The sequence below is a fragment of the Prenolepis imparis genome, unplaced genomic scaffold, assembly GCF_030444845.1.
Source record: "Prenolepis imparis isolate NDT839.2.m4 unplaced genomic scaffold, iyPreImpa1.0 SCAF_10, whole genome shotgun sequence".
NCBI classification, from domain to species: domain Eukaryota; kingdom Metazoa; phylum Arthropoda; class Insecta; order Hymenoptera; family Formicidae; genus Prenolepis; species Prenolepis imparis.
Window position 1 is genome coordinate 11,442,538 of NW_028141168.1, and position 16,688 is coordinate 11,459,225.

At 41.3% G+C, this 16,688-nt stretch overlaps 1 protein-coding gene and 1 long non-coding RNA gene across 2 annotated transcripts in view; one reads left to right on the forward strand and one right to left on the reverse strand.

Annotated features, from left to right (window-relative positions):
- Positions 1-7,158: 7,158 nt before the first annotated feature.
- LOC145941508 (uncharacterized) lies at positions 7,159-15,630 on the forward strand. Its single transcript, XM_083047616.1, has 3 exons — positions 7,159-7,194; positions 7,766-7,961; positions 15,539-15,630. The coding sequence occupies exons 1-3, from the start codon at positions 7,159-7,161 to the stop codon at positions 15,628-15,630; spliced, it is 324 nt and encodes a 107-aa protein (XP_082903742.1).
- Positions 7,642-16,688, reverse strand: part of LOC145941885 (uncharacterized) — a 137,892-nt gene continuing 128,845 nt past the window's right edge. The window contains exon 8 of the long non-coding RNA XR_014426254.1: positions 7,642-7,913. This is a non-coding gene — a long non-coding RNA (uncharacterized LOC145941885). The remainder of the gene's footprint in view (positions 7,914-16,688) is intronic.

The following is a 16,688-nucleotide window of genomic DNA, read 5'->3' on the forward strand; positions in this document are numbered from 1 at the left end:
GTGCTAAAACACTTTGCATTTATTTTAAGAGATTATTAATCAAGTTTACGCCGGTTGGTTCTTTGAAATGACACGAATTACTCCAACTAAATTATTGCCAAAGAGAAGAACGTCATTCGTATCGCGAAATTCTGCGGCGAGCAGACACAATCGATCCTCTGGCGTTGTGTCAATGGCGTAGGTGAATCGTTAAGCTGTTAAAACTCGTTGTCACTGACTTATGACGATTAGTCACACCAGGACCAATTGACCCGATATGATCGTCCGGGGTATTCTTATACACGGTGGCCCGGTGTCAATTGCGGCACGCGCCAACAATCCATACGCGGTCTTCGTGATCCGTTTATATAAACTGCCGTAGAAGATTACGTCACCGTCGAATGGGGTCTAATTATCGAGGACGTACGCTCGATCGTAAAGTGTATTTTTAGCCACGATATTATTGGCACGGATCTTCTCATTATTACGAACGCAACGGGCAGCAAGGAATGCAAAGTGGCGATGATGATCTCTTTTGTTGCAGAAGACGATTAAAAAAAAGATAGATGCTTAAATCACGCATAAATCATATTTAAATAAATTTTGCAATTTTGTCTAATATTGCCAAACTATTTGACGATTATTATCAATATTCTCTTTGTTTTCTTTAATAATGGTTGCTATGATTATACGTAAAATATATCATAAATAATGAGAAAATTATTTTAATGATTTTTGGTGGGTTGACAAAGAAATTAACTAATTATGCTGACATTATCCGTGCTATTTTTCCTCGATGCAAAGTACTGCACATACTAATCATATGAGCACAAGTCGCCTTAAAAAAGTCACATTACATATTCGCTCTTCGTATAATTAATTGTATGCTTGCGCGAGATGAAAATTATCATTAACGTAATGTTACTCTTACCAACGGAGAAAAAGCGAGAAAACATTCTGTCGCGTTCGGCGAGGTTTAACCGCGGAAAAACCGAGGGGAAGGGCGCGAGGCATAATTCTCGAATCGAATGCATTAAGATAATTAATTATGAAATCCACGAGAAATGCAGAGAATAGCGGCCGAGAATAGCGACGTCGGGATGCAAAAATACAGGTTTACATCGAACGAGAGTTTTCGTTCGTGCAGTTACTCGGGCCCCTTTTCTTATCATCGGCGTCTTCGTTACCTTCGTTTACCTAGTTAGTCTTCGTTTCGATAGATATAAATTAGAATGCAAAAACGCATATTTTACAAAATATTTACCCGAGTAAATCGTCCGTGAATCGAGCCGAAATAATTCGAGAAAGATGTCTCGCGGTCTTGCGTTGTGTAGGGTCTGGATAGACAGGCCCTATAAATACAGAAATTAACGTTAATTAGTTGCGGCTTGATGACAGAGCCTTCGTGGCGTGCGTTGCCATCTGAAAGATTAATGAACGTAGGACGGCCAAGTTATTGTGGAAAAATTACTTTCGGTTATATTCCTCTCCATGACTCAACATGATTGAATCAGAGACAGAAATAGCGATGATCATTGGATTGCCAATTGTATCGGCGGATGTTCATTTAGAGAGTCCCGTCTGTCATATAACGAAGTAGTCTGTGTTAATAACTTTACACTTCGTAACTGTGCCGTCTCCGTAGTTAGCCAATCAATCAATTTAAACGTTCTAAATCTGCAATACCCGCTTGTCGCTTGTCTCCATTTCGACGATGCCGTCAAAACAAGATTTTACGTGTGTGTGTGTGTGTGTGTGTGTGTGTGTGTGTGTGTAATATCAGTATACAAAAAAATATTAATATAAATCTCTGTTTTCATTTTTTTCAAGATTCAGTTTTTTGCATATCTGTAAAAACTGTTAGCTTCTGCGTTTTTTTGTAACACTTTCAAGAAAAGTATAGAATAAATAATTATATTTTTTTCTGATTGTGAGCTATACAGATTTTTGTATGATTTACGTTCGGCGGATGTAAATTAATATATTTTACCGTCGATGTAATGTTTGTCTGCGAAAGGCAGCGGCCATCGATTACTTCGGGACGGAACGTTAATGTTAATCTGAAGGAAATAAACGCGAATGACCTGCAGTTCGTTGCCAGATCGAAAGTCGTCGTCGTAGCTCTCGCAGACTCCTTAAGACCCGTTCGCTCGTAAATTTCTCCTCGTTTGCCAAAGGGTTAATGCGTCTGACTGTATCCCAGGAGGAAATCTTGAAATGCAATATTCTACAATATTCACTGACGAGGGAACGAAGGTCGGAGGAGCGGTGGGAGCGGCGGAAAAGACGACGGATGGCGAAAAGGGGGCGGGTGGAAAGAGGGAGAGGGAGAGAGTGGGAAAGGGAGAGACTTGGACTTTTACCACGGCTCAATATTGGTACTCCGACATCGTCTTCCTCCGCTCACTTCCTCTCAATCTTCTTCCCCATGTTCGTTCTCCGTCTCGCGCCCTCGCACTATTTCTCCCACTCCCTCGGAGGAAGTTACTTGACAACTGTTATTTGCATTTCTATCCTATTGAAGAAAATATCTAATAAAGTTTCGCGAGCGGCGCCATCTTGAGGGAGACCAGCTTCTCATCCCCTCTGCTGTTCCCGGCCGTTCCATCAGAATCTGTACTTCAAGTCATATTCCGCGATGTCTCGAAAGCACTCTTGTAAGTGCGAATAGTTCGATGGACGTGGCTGCGAATATTGTCGAACAAAATTTCGCTACTTGCACGTATTTCTATACAAAGGCGAACGTCTCGCTGACGGTGCTTTGTTTTAAGCGTTGATGTATTCGCATTTTTTGCATAGCATTATTTACTTTGAACTTCGCCGACTCTACGTATAATAAATCAAATTTAATTATATGCAGAGATGTCACAAAGTAATTATAAACAAACGTACATGCCTGTAATCAAGCAGATAGCGATTCGAGATGCCGACTTGATTGAAACTGCAATTTTTCATAATATCGCAAACAGCATTGTATCGAGGGGAATCTCGAGTCTTAAAAAAACCATCATGCTAATGATCGTGGGCATTTCGCGTTACGCGATACGTCGTAAATCCGTAGTGCGGGAGCTCGTAAAAGGTACGCAAAGTGCGGTTCTTATCTCGTACCCCCGACATAATCACAAACCCTTTACCACGGGTAAGCTCATCGATCCGCTTTGTCGTTTCAACGGCGAATATTCGTGCCGTCTATCGTAAAGGTAAGCCTTGAACATGCTTTTGAAAATGGTACGAGGTTGCCTTTAAGAGATACCGACTAGATTGCCGAATCGCGAGCGACGTGTGCTTTATTCTTAAATATATATTTAGATTCTAATTATAACTTGTAATATTCGAATATATCGAAATAAAAAATATAGCAATTACACACACCAAAAAAATTGTTTTCGAATACTATTTATTACCTTTCAAATACTGAAAAAATTAATAAAAAGTGGTAAGAATTAAGAAATATTTTCTTTATTCTTCATCGGCTACACTGCGAGTTACGTATCGAACGTAGCGACAATTAATAAGATAACACGCGATGACAATCAGCTGACATCAGTGAGAGAAGTTTGTCAACAGCACAATGCAATGGAAGGAGCAACGTCTGATTCAGAGGTGATGTTACGAAATCAGTAAACAGTCGTGTAGGTGCACTTATATCGAAACTCATCAGTTATACGCATTGTACGTACGTGTGTATCGGTAGATGCGTTAGGTGCAGATTTCGCAGCCACAGGCGGGGGATGGTAAGACACGTTTCTCAGTGCGGTGGCACTGCAGAAGGAGGATCGTTCATTCAATACGGGCGTATTGTTCGGGTCTTATCGTAATATCTCATAATTAATATCTCCGCATTGTGGTATGGATGGATAGGCAGGATTCGCTGCCAGACCCAACTGATAGCGAAAGCATTTGTACTCGGCAGCTCTCCATCTCTCTCTGTCTCTGTCTCTCTTTCTTTCTCTCCCTCCTTCTCAACCACCCTTACACGTTCAACCAGTTCTCTATCCTCGTCTTTGATGCTACGGTCAAAGCTCGACGTTCACCGACTTCCACGAGTCCCATGAAAATCTTGTTCTTAGACAGCCAGACGATCCCGAATATCGATAAGCCGTGAATCTTAAGCGGGATAAGGGTGGAGGTCTTATAACGAATCAACGAGCGGACAATTGTAATAGCCGCTTTGATGTATCGCGTTGGAATAATTTAGCGAGTATTAATTGTGATAATTTTTTACATTCTACTCAGACTTAATTATCCGATAATTTATTTGAAAAATATTTCATATTTAAAAAAAATATAGAAGATAGAATAGTTCAAATAAAATTGTCTAATAGATAAAAGTTTCGATTCCTAGCACCTCAGTGTTTAGATAATTATTTAGCACAGCAGTACCTAAATGATTATACTGATTACAACCAGCCCTGTTACACCACAATAATATGTCAAAGCCGTTTGCTACTGAGCTAATCAAAATACGTACGCCAAATAGATGTTCCGGTGTGATTTGTCCGGTCCATTGAGACGTCGACCTTTCTTCCCTTGATCCTCAAGAAGTATTTCATCGGTCGTAGGAGGACACCGGTCGAGAAACGGTACTAAGGGGCTTTGAGGATCGCCAGGCGACGACTCCTGGTTCTGTTCGCGGTCGGAAGGAGGGAGAGCTTGCTTGTCCAAATGTCGGAATAGACGATAAACAGACGGATAGGAGGACCGTCACAGACGACCGTATCCGCTTGTAAGCTCAATGCTTGGCAGAATTCCTAAGACGCCGCGCGTCCTTCAACGGATATATCCGTATGTGCTCGGTGTAATTGAATGCATACACACCGCTGTTCTATTCATACATTGATATAATATATAGCAGACGTGATTATGTGTTAGCATGTTTCCGTTCGAAATTCAATTTTAATAGTAGGAATCCGTATACAATGAACAACGTTGTGAAATCAACGAATAAATAATGGAGATTAAAACCAAGTTCAATTTTGCAATATTATTCAGCGGGTACGCTAAAAATATATTTATTATTTTTGCGTACATTTTTGAAATTGTAATTTGTACTCGGAAAAATTATATCGATTGCGTTCCTCAAATTAAATTGTTTAAAATTTTAATCTAGGCTTAGTTTTAACACAATCGTAACAAAAATAGTTGTTAGCGCGGTTAGAAAAAAAAACTTAAGATAAGCATTTAGATGCAGAATTTATTGCATAAAATGCAAAAGTTCTCCAGTGTGAAATACTGCAATAAATTGAAATAAGAAATTGCATTTCTGGTGAGACGTTAACTAAGTTATTTAATTCCAGTGCACATCTTACTGCGTCCTTATTTCTGACTTGAATATTTAATTTCTTACTGAAGAATTAATGCGATGAGAAGTTGAGTAACTCTCGATATTCCCATTTTCTCGGTAGCCATGAGGAGAATAATGCAGGATGGATAAGTCGAAGGACCAAACCAAAACAAGCTGCGCAACAGTTAAGGCAGATTCTGTTTGAATATTGTTACCTTAACGAGGCGCAAGTATTTGCTTTGGAGATGTAATCCAGTGTACAGCTTGGAATATGAACGGCTTGGCGAATTACAGCGGTGTTTCGATTCTAAATCGACGAAAAGCCTTCGTTAATTGGCTTGGAATTTGCATTCGTTGTTTGAGCGTCAACGAGCTGTAAAATTGTACGTTAAAGTTACAAATGGTTAGCGCCAAAACTATTTCCTCATATCTCTAATATAATATATTCAAACCGAAAGATTTTTGATAACTAATGGCAATTAATTTTATCACATTTAATAATTTTTGATGATAGCAATATTATCCTTAATTTTATTGAGAGAAGAGAGAGATTCAATAAATCAAAATTTATCGAAATATTGTTACAAAATTATAAAGGAAGCAAAATAGGCACATTTAAGTTTGTAATCTCGCGCGACGAAAAGAAAGAAAGGTTTCGGTAAATTTCGCGAGTCGGATTGGTAAAATATCGAGCCCACCGTCGCCGGAAACGACCGCCGCTAACAACAAGTGTGATGCGGGGGTCCGCGGCCGCTCGGTTCGACTATCTTTTACGCTGGCAAGGGAGGGGGTAGTTTTCGGGGTACGAGCCGAGGCGAGGAACACGAGAGAAAGAACGGCAGAGTTGGGGGTGGCTGGGAAGATAAGGCGAATCAAACCGTAAATAACCGCGGAACGGCGGAAAGGAAAGGGGGCGAGGGAGGCGCGGGATGGTGCCGGGGACGAAGTGAGAGAGAGAGGGGTGAAGGGGGTGAAGGAAAAAGGAAGGGGTACGACGCCTCGCCAGCTGCAAAACTCGCCGAGTTTTATAGTTGAATCGCATGACTCCGAATCTCCATACATTCCGCGCCTTCTCCCTTTTGCCGTTCATCCCTCCTCGTCGCGCCACCCCCTTGTCTTTCTGTCTTTCTCCGTTCTGCGTTTCTGCACTTTCCGCCTTTTTGCTCGGGCCACTTCTACTCTCCGGTCCCTCTTCCTTTTTTCGCTCCCCCTCTCCCTGTGTGGCTCATATCTATTTTTATATCCCCCGTTCCTTTCTCCGAGCCGAGGCGGCTTCCACTCCACCTGCGGATATCTCCACGATGGTGTAACACCGTGTGCGTATTATGCATATACGAGCGCGCAGAATGGAACAGAAAAGAGGCGATTAATTCCGTATTCCTAGATACTTTCTAACGTCCGCACGCCAAGCTCATACTTCATGCCACCGTCGCGGTCTTCGTAGCGTTTACGAGCGCCGTTTTTCGAAAGGAAGTGGAAAAGAATTGGACGTACGTCCAATATATCTGTGCTCTGTAGCCTGGAATTATGGTGGCGCTGAATCTAGGTAGAATTTCTGGGAAAAACGCGATGGTTATGCGGCAATCGAACGATACGATAACGTGAACTCGTGAATGCGTCATTAGCCATCGAAAAAAATTACTAATAATTTCAATAAAAAATTATTTTTAATCAATTTATAATTTTTCTCGCGAATCTCTCGAGAAAGCGAATCTTTCGTAACGTCGTTATCTTCCTGGCTGTCAATTATTAACATTAATCATTATACATCAAGACGTACTTGCGTATTTTTATATGAAAAATCACGGAACGATTTAGCCGCACTGCCAATTTTATCGGAGTGCGGAAGAAGTTCTCATCGAAGTGACGGTGTGCGTGCGGCATCATATCCGTACATGTGTACGTGGTGCGACGAGGGTGCTACCGACGAGGTAAAAGTCGGCCGTGGGCGGAAAGTGCACGAAGGAGGGTGGAATGCAGGCCGAAGTCGGTACTAATGTCGAAAGTTTTAACGAGTTTGAGTGATCGCGGTCGATGTAACCGCAACAATAATAGCAATAGTAATAATCATGCCACTGCTCCGAGGCGGTACGAACTTATCGCGTTGCTCGCTATAAAAGCCTCACTCGTGTACGCCTCTCTGTGTTTTTCCCCGACGTTTCAGAAGGAAGAAAAGGAAACGGAGACGGTTTTGCAGTCAATGACGAATAATACTTAAAAATTCAATTTAATATCAAGGTTAATATTATTTTATTACTATTGTTATTAATTCTTTTTTTATAACAGAAGATATACATATAAAATATTAAACGTTTGATATGCTTTACGTATATCTTAGAATATATGTATTTTAATAAAAATGTGTGTGTTGTGTGTGCGTATATATAATATATAATTGTCTGAGTATATATAAAACATTTTTAGTTTTCATTAACTAAATATATGAGGGGCGCTTAATAAATACATCAATACACACTACGCAATTAATCTCACCAGTGACAGTGGTGCGTTCAGCTTTGTCCACAAGCTCCATTTCCGAGGAAGAATTCGAGGAACGACTTTTCCTCGCGTCAGCCAATGACCGATCGCGCAAGTCGCGCCAAATGGAATCCTCTTCGTCTTTGTCGACACTTTGCTGAGGCCTCGGGATCTGTAACACACGCATACACGCACCATATACATATATATATATATACAGGTATAGACAGGTATCCTGAAAGAACGACCGACCGACGGGTGGCGAGGGACGGAGGCGGAAGGTGTTCGCGAGGGCCGGCTAAAGGGTGTATGATTGATCGCGCCATGGCATGCCAGATAATGCAATTTTATTTCATTTGATTCCGCGGGGGTAATTGCTATTTTGGCGGGTCTGCCGCGCCGAACGGCCGACGGAGTGATGTATTGGCGTGGCTCTTTCTTCCTCACTGCTCTCCCCCTTCACCCCGATTCTCCTCCAACACTCCCTTGCTGATTTCCCTCTCTCTCTCCTTCCGTCTTGCGATATATATTAACTCCAGCCAGGATTATTGCTCCGAGGGTGGAAAAGAGCGGATCGATCACGTGCGAAAGAAGGTGGAGAATCGTCGGCTCGCCGCTCTTTCGCCAGTCAAAGACCGCGAGGAACGATAAATCCCGCGTCTTCCTGCCATCTCGCTCTGGAAACGCGCCTAATCGCCCGTGCGATTGATTTAGATCGCCCGATTTACCTCGCTTTGCACCAATCTTACATAACGCTTTCCGCGAACTGAAAATTCGTGATGATTGCGAAGTTATGGCGAAGTATGAATTCGTGTTTGAGTGGCATTTTTTTATCGTCTTGATAATATATTTTCTCGAGACTATTTAAGCAGCTATATGTATGGATCTTTTTGTATATAAATAAATGTAGTTTTTAGAAAAATTTATAATATTTCATACAATTGATTTATTATAGAAGATTTGGATTTCTTCTAAAAAAATTAATATTGTATATTAGTTTGAACATTGTGAAGTTAGTACGAAAGATTAAGAGTCATGGTTGAACGTAAGAGTATATTAAATACATGCGTTTGCGGAAATCGCGAAATTTGTTACTAATCGCATGAACAAAGCGTCATCTTCAAAAGCCTGAGCATTCTACACTAGCGATGTAACCGAAGCTTTCATATTCGCGATAAATATGAAATAATATCCAAAGGCAACATGCCGCGCGACGCGGCAACCAAGCATCGTGTTGCTATTTGACGTCGCGGTGCCGCGGGTGCATAGCGTCGCGCGCAGTTGGTTAGCGTTAATTGTAATGCTTTTTGGTCCATACGTGATTACACGATGAAATAATCCCTCATTTATGAGTTAAGTGGTCTGTGGAACTCGACGGCGCTTCTGATGAAATGCTCACGGCGAGTGCGCCGCCGGTTCTGAGGAGGGTCGTTGAGAAAAGAGAGAGAGAGAGAGAGAGTGAGAGGGAGGAGAAAAGGGGAAAGAGAGAGAGAGAGAGAAGAGCGGAAACGCAAGTGAGAGAGAGAGAAGAAGAGGTGGCCGGCGGATGGAGGTCAGGGGGTAGGTAACTGCGCCACCAACCACGCGACCCTACAGCGATATGGTCCTTTGCTCGCATTATAATTACGTTCCGCCGTCCGTAAAATTGCAAATAATTAAGATTTGGTCGATGCGAGAGCGCGAAACGTAATAACGTCGTGCGGGTTGTTTCGCAGCCGCACTTTGCGGCTGCGGCGGAAACGATCGTCAAGTGGCGACGTTTTTCTCGCTCGTGAGACTAAATAAACGACACTTGTTTCAATATAGTATGCAAATATACGTATTTGACTATTGATCGAAATTGCAGGGAAGCCAGTTTGAGTTTCAGCAAAAATCAGTACGTCGGTTTTTTTCTATCGTAATCTTATAAGATTTGATTATAATCAAACGTCGAACCCATCTCTAGGCGACAACTCGAGGCGATCCCTCGGCAGCATGTCGGCACAATGGTATATATTAGGATCGGTAATTAGGACGTAAAGTTAATAGGTGAAATTACTCGCTCGAGTCAAAGCCAACGCGGTGACTTCGCGTCACCGAACACAAATTACAAACCCTCTCGCGTTGTCGGTCTCCTCCTGGTTGTCGGTAACCACTCCGGCACACGAACGCTGATGCCGAGGCTGCCATTACCCAGCAATTTGGGATCATCCGCGAGACATCAGAAGAACCAAAAATATACTTAGTCGTCGCACACGAATAAACATAATCAGCCCTCGTTCCCGGGACCACTTGGGGGGTACCGCGATCAAATCCGCGCAACCTTGCGTGAAAAGGGGTGGAATGAGAGACGAGCTTGCGGCGCATCGTAAAAGGAAAAGTGTATTTTCAGTTAGTTTACGCTCTGTCGAACAAAGCACACTTGTTGTAATTGTTAAATAGCGGATGTAATTCTTAGATCACACAAAAGAGTATTCGATATTACATATGTAATAAAGTATTCCAATTGTGTATTATATTTATTATCGACGAAATATAGAAAGAAATATATTATTGACACAAAGTATCTGTTTCTGAATATTTCGTGCCGACGAATAAGTATTTTGTACGTAGAGGCTGTTCTATAGGCTCGCGTCAAGATGATAAGAAATGAATTAAAATTACATACAAGTTAGCCCGATAATGCGCACGTGAAGCAACACGTTTTCGCAACATTTGTCGATTCCGAAGCGCGTGTTAAAGCTCACCATCTATGCGCTTCGTTGTAAAAACTTTGTTTCCAACCTTCCACCCTTTGACCTCTTCCACACTCCTCCTTCTCTTCTCCTTTTCTCGGCGCGAGATTATCCCGCACAAATTGGCCGTGGCTTTTTTTTTAATTTACACTTGGCCTGCTCTGCAACCGTCTCGGTCGTTCTTTCGTGCTGCGACAAGTCGATGGGTGGTAGGTTATAACCCCGTTCGTCCGCCATTCGGTTCTATATATATATACGTCGGGAGTTTCGTGATATTTCTTAATTAAATATAGCCTCAAGTTAAAAATGAAATTAAACAGAAGGCAGTGTTTTTTTGCCGGCTCGACCGGCACCGTGTCTCGTTTCCACCCCCGGCGAACAGAATCCTTTCCATTCGGACTGTTCCTCGGCCCGACAATGGTGAATAAGGTTACCCAGTCCGCTTCGTAGCTTCGACCAACCCCCTCTCGCTTTCTGCGGACCACCCGCTATACATATTTCACGTCGAAATAATTAAACGCCGCCGGACCGCGAGTCGAGTCGCCCCGAGGTCGAGTGGAGCCGCGTCGCAATTATTAATTAGGTCGCAGCTACCTCGATCTCAACTCTCGATTTTCTGATAAGGTCGACTGACCATTGGCCTCGGATAAATTTTAATAAGCTTTCTGGAAAGATACAAATTACAGCTTATGTATTTACTGAAATTTTAGCAATTGCTCTTTTATATAACTTGTTTCTTTTTATTATATCTATAACTGTTATTTATAAAAATTTATTATTTTTGTAGTATTATAGTATAAAATATTTTTGTTATGTCTTTTTATACTTTAATATTGTTATTTTAATTAATCATAATTTTGAAGAGAGAGAAAAAATATTGATAATATATTATACCTATTTAATCTATGATATATATCTAAGTGGAAATTATTTATTTTGCAACATGGAACTGTAAAACGAGTCGTGCGATCGGAATCCTGCATCCTCGGCCGTCTTGGTAATTTGTGCGCCAATTTGGGGGAGAGCCCTGACGCTCGCGTATAACGCTAATTCTCGGAGATACTGTCAACCCGACGGCGATTATCAATTGCCTTGTCAATTACATCCCGTCCAGGGACGACGCGCACATGCTGGTAGAGACCCCGCCGCCCTCTTCTTCCTACCAGCAGGCCGAATCTCGAGCTCGGCCTGATCGCAACGAGTTATTTAATTACCACGATCTATCACCAGGTGTCAGCTTCCAGTCTATAATGCATGATCGATCGTAGAGCCCGGCCTTCCTCCTTCAACCCTTTGCTCCCGCACTTCGGAAAATGTGCGTACATTTGTGAGGGTCGTGCATGTATGTGAATGTAATAGATGATGTATACGAGATTGTAAGAAATATTTGATATTACTTTTATGTTTGTGTAACTCTATATCACATAATTTGAAAATTATAAATATTTTTCATGGTGAATTCTAAACAACTTTCATGGTAAAATATTTAGAAATTTAAAAGTTTCGTGAAAAATCTACACAGCGTAAGCGCTGTAAAAATATTTGTCAAAAGGCGCACGAGATGAATTCACGCCTCTATATCTCGCATTCGTCTCCAGGATGTGTTTCACCTATTTGTCAAACTAAAAATCCGCCTTATTCCACGCACGTACCGCCCGAAACGTACCCTCGAAAATGCGTCGAACGCGCGGGCGACGCGGGTTCTACTTAATCCTTAATTATCTCGTGTAAATCTTAATTCCTTCGTCCCGGCAAGTCGTTACTCGTAAAGCGTCGTTAACTACGCCCAACGGTAAACACCGTTCGCGCACAGTATTTCGGACGTGAAACTTTTAAAGGAAGGAAACGAGGAAGGGATCGATTAAGGCATAACTTCCATTAAGGTAACTCTCGATTGGGAGAACGAGAAGCGAGGAGAGGGATGGCAACGAGGTACGACAGAACGATCCGGGGCCCGTCTTTTTCATCGTCATTTTTATCGGCACGGATAAGACGGCCGGAGCTAATTCGCATTCCCCTTGATGTCTGGCGAAGTTAACGGTTTTAAGGGATGAAACGCGTATAGATCGAAGGTTGGTGGCTGCGAGCGAGTAGGGACGCTGAAGCGAGGAGAACGAGAGGAGATGGCCGAGGCGAGGAGGCGAAGCAAGAAATTGATATAGCATACGAAAATGAATTGCCCCTTTGCCGAAGAATGTTCCACGGCAATCTGCCCTGCGTCTCGCTTTTTATGCTTTTTATGCTCATTTTCAATTTTCCTCCCCGCTCGTCCGCCGTCCCTCGCGGGGCTCGACGACGCCCCCAGGTTTCCCATAAAACCTTGCGGTATTACAATACCTTGTCGAGCCTCTATCCCCGCCGGCACCCTTCGCGTCGATAACTGGATGAATACAAACGGACGCATTATCGGTGTCAAGGCTCGCGTCTCCTTCGTGAAAAAGACGTTTCGCCATATACCAGACCGCGTCACGTCTCCCAGTGTTTAACGAGACATTGATATTTATCACAGTAATATTTACCGAATTTTATTATAATAATTATTATCGCTTTACAAATTTAAAATTTTAAAAAGTTAATTACAAATCATTTAATAATATCGCAATTATTCATAATTTATTATATACAATTATATACAACAAACTAGTTTCTTTAAAGTAAAAAATCTTGTTATACTTTAATGATATTTATAAGGATAAAATTTGCGAAAAGATTATACCTCACTAATTACTTTGATTTTTTACATATACACAATGGATAGAGTCTTGAATTAACATGTATACTTTAAATTGCGGACTCTCTTCTAGTTTCCGAAATATATCATTTCAAAATTTTATATTTTTTGAACTCGAAAATATTGTTCAAAAATATCAAACATATCTTAAATGCAATATATGTAAATAGTTTAATTATCAGCTTTAATAACTGTGACATATCATATTAAAAAACGTTACTTTCAGTGTTAATTGTATATTATGTATCTTTTTAAAAGTTTTATTTTTACAAGCAATAATTTAAATAGTAATGCATGCTTCTTTAAATATTTTCAAAAAAATATATATATATATTTCGCCACTGAATTGCATATTAATGTAGTGAATAATGACATGATGTTAATTTTCTTTGCCATTTTCGTCTCCTTTAATTTGTAAGAATAAGATCTCGTCCTGTCAAAGTTATTAATGCATATTGGTATTCAAATATGGATGTCGCACGAACACTCCAATTCCGATTAAAATGTATCTGACGAGCGGAGATAAAGATCCGATCCGAATTTGAAACGACATTCTAGTAGTAGAGAGTGTCTGGGCGCGCAAGGTAGGGGGGTCGAAGAAGATAAATTTCAGTCGAGAGGCGACACGGAATCAGGAATCTGGCGCGTTTCTCAAGCAATCGTTGCCGGCGCGAGATAGGGCCGCGTTCGTTCTGTTGCTTATTTGTCGCCGGAAAGACGAAACGAGTCGGAGGGAAATGGCGAGTCTGGTTTAAGAACGGGGGAGGCTTGTGCTCGATACCGTGCAAATAACACTTGCAGACGACGAGCTTCTCTCTCTCTGCATCTCTGTTCCACGGAGGACCCTCGGGATCCTTCGTTCGCATCGAACTTCCCTTTCGATGCTCTTGTAGATGCTATCAACTCGTACGACCAAACGAAGGGATTCGTGACGCTTTCCGATAAGATCGTACAAATATAAACGTTGCGAGAGGAAAATTAAACACGAGGGAAACTATCGCTGGATTATCACGAATATCGAAATTTCGAAGTGTGTGCATTTCGTTTTGAATTATATAATGACAATTGGTCGATTGAATCTAACACCTGAACGTGATCTCTTGAATTAATTTCGCTAATCTGGCAAGAACGTAGCAAGCTATTCCGAAAAGACATCACTTAACGGTACACATAGATGGTGGGATGGGGACGTTGAACGAAAAAAAAAAAAAAAAAAAAAGAAATGAGATTCTTTCTCTCTCCCTCTCTCATTCATATAAATCGTTCGTTGTGCAATGCGCTACACACGCATATCTCTTACGTCTGGGCGAACGGCGGAAGAACACAAAGCTAATGCAATTTTGCAATTACACCAGGTTCGCCCATTCCCTGCCCGTCCTGGAACCGTCGAGGGGTGCGGAGGAACGCCCGCGGATACCGTTGCCCTTTTCTACCCCTCGGTATCCTCCTCGCGAACAACGCGAGAATATTTAAATTTCGTTTCGTTTCCGCGTCGTTATTCTTTCATCCGTGCCGCTGCGGCTCGGCCGGTGATTAATTGGCGAATCCAATCGCCGAGTGTGGAATCTACGTACGCTGTCGCATTGTCGCTAACTTGGCAGACGCAAGATGGATCCTACTTATTTGCCGTTGGATAAAATGTAATACCAGTGTTCGTAATTTTTTTTTACGTTTACCGAGCGCGGTCGCATTTTTCCATTATCAATCGCAGGAATTCGTTACGAGACGTTCTTTCTTTCGCGGTCTTTCAGTTTCTTTTTTTTTTTTTTCGAGTGTTCTTCTTGCTCTGTGATTTTATCTGTTTTCTACGTTCTCGTCACGTTCACCCTAGCCCGTTATCGGGATAATAAACCTCGGTAACGAGTAATAAATCCCACGATTATCATGATATACTGGACACCGTAGCGAGATACATCCAGTATTCTTTCATCCCCCCATTCGATCCCGATACTCTCCTTTCGCCGGTCGGACGAGACCTTTCCGAAGGATATGTAATAATCCATCCCGCACAATTTTCCTCGCATCCTCGCATCCGAAAGAGCTTCTCACTGCGTGACGGAAAGAGCGGGAAGGAATAAGAGAGAAGGAAGAGAAGAGGGAAAGGAGAGAGATTCGGCGTACTCTCTCGCCGCGCGCGCTGCTGTATTAGATTTGCTTTCTAGGACACTTTAATCAGAATGTACCTATGTAAATTTTTGAATACACATCCCCTCGTCTCTCCCGCGATGTTTGTATAGGTCAGGCGAAGGTATTTTCCTGCCGGGCGGAGGACCTCCGCCGTTGCAACCGTCGCCGTCGTCGCCATCGCCATCGCGTCCCGTGAATTAAAGAATTTGCAATTCTGAATTTCAGGTGATCGCATACATACGCCGTCCGGCTTTATCCGGCCGATGACTCGCCTTTCGTCCGCGTCGACCGCGACACGTTCTTTTGAAACAACGTGAATGTGGTACGAGATATTTATATTAATGTTACAACCGAGCTCATTTTGTTGTATTTCTCTCTCCAGTTTTTTCTTCGGCATTCAAAACTTTTCATGCTTTCGTTTATATTTCTTTTTGGATTTTCTTTTTTTTTCTTTTTTCTTTCAGTGGAATTTTTGTTAAAGAAAATTTTATATTTTCGTAAAGTAAATGAGCAATTTTTTGTATTATGTATACAGTAATCATAGGTTGTTGATCGCGAAGCCTACATTATTTTTATCGTATCGTATATCATTACATTCTATGCAAAGTTGTCTTTTGCAAAAAATTTATATGTAATAAAAATCCTCGTGAAGAGGATTATTGTAATAATTATTACAAATGTTCTCAAATTATTGTACAGCTTATTCCTCAAATTAACGTATATTATTATTATCGTGAGTCAAACTATTGCATAAATAAAAATAGTATGCTATTCTTTTTATTGTGATCTCATTGTGAGGGAGATTATGTCGCAGTTTGAAAAATTTTAATTAATTTAATGTAGATTTCTCTCCAAAAGTTCATCGAATCAAAGAGTCTTTTATTTCCATTTGCAATCTTTGAACTCGTGTCTTCTGATAATATCAATCAATTAACTAATTGACAGCAATGCATAGATATCATAAATTATTTTGTGTAATTTTTTTTTTAGATGTTTCGACGAAAGGGAAGGAAAGCCTTTCATACGGGAGTAAATTCTTGGAGAGACCTAATTTCGAGTATAAAATATTAACGCTGCATTAAACATGGCAAACATGATCCTGCAACAATATTTCTCATATTTACAAAAGATTACTTTAATTTGCTTTATTTCTGAATAATGAACTGCTTGAAACTCGTGTAAAGAAATATCAAACTGTGTAAATATATTCAGCCTTGAATCTCCTGCTCATGTCGATATATCTCGCGCGCATTACTCGAGTGCAACGCACACACTCAAGAAAGGTGGACATCAACGTGGCGCGTCGACTGGTTAGGCACGAATTTCAAGATGAATTCCGACGGACAATTACGACATTTTAATTGCACAATACCCA

Excerpts from the sequence above, each read along its gene's own strand:
- LOC145941508 (XM_083047616.1), top strand. The coding sequence starts at position 7,159 with ATGTGTACGTGGTGCGACGAGGGTGCTACCGACGAG. Across the intron at positions 7,195-7,765 it reads ACGAGGGTGCTACCGACGAG|TGGTGCGTTCAGCTTTGTCC; the intron begins GTAAAAGTCGGC and ends CACCAGTGACAG. Across the intron at positions 7,962-15,538 it reads ACATATATATATATATACAG|GTGATCGCATACATACGCCG; the intron begins GTATAGACAGGT and ends TCTGAATTTCAG.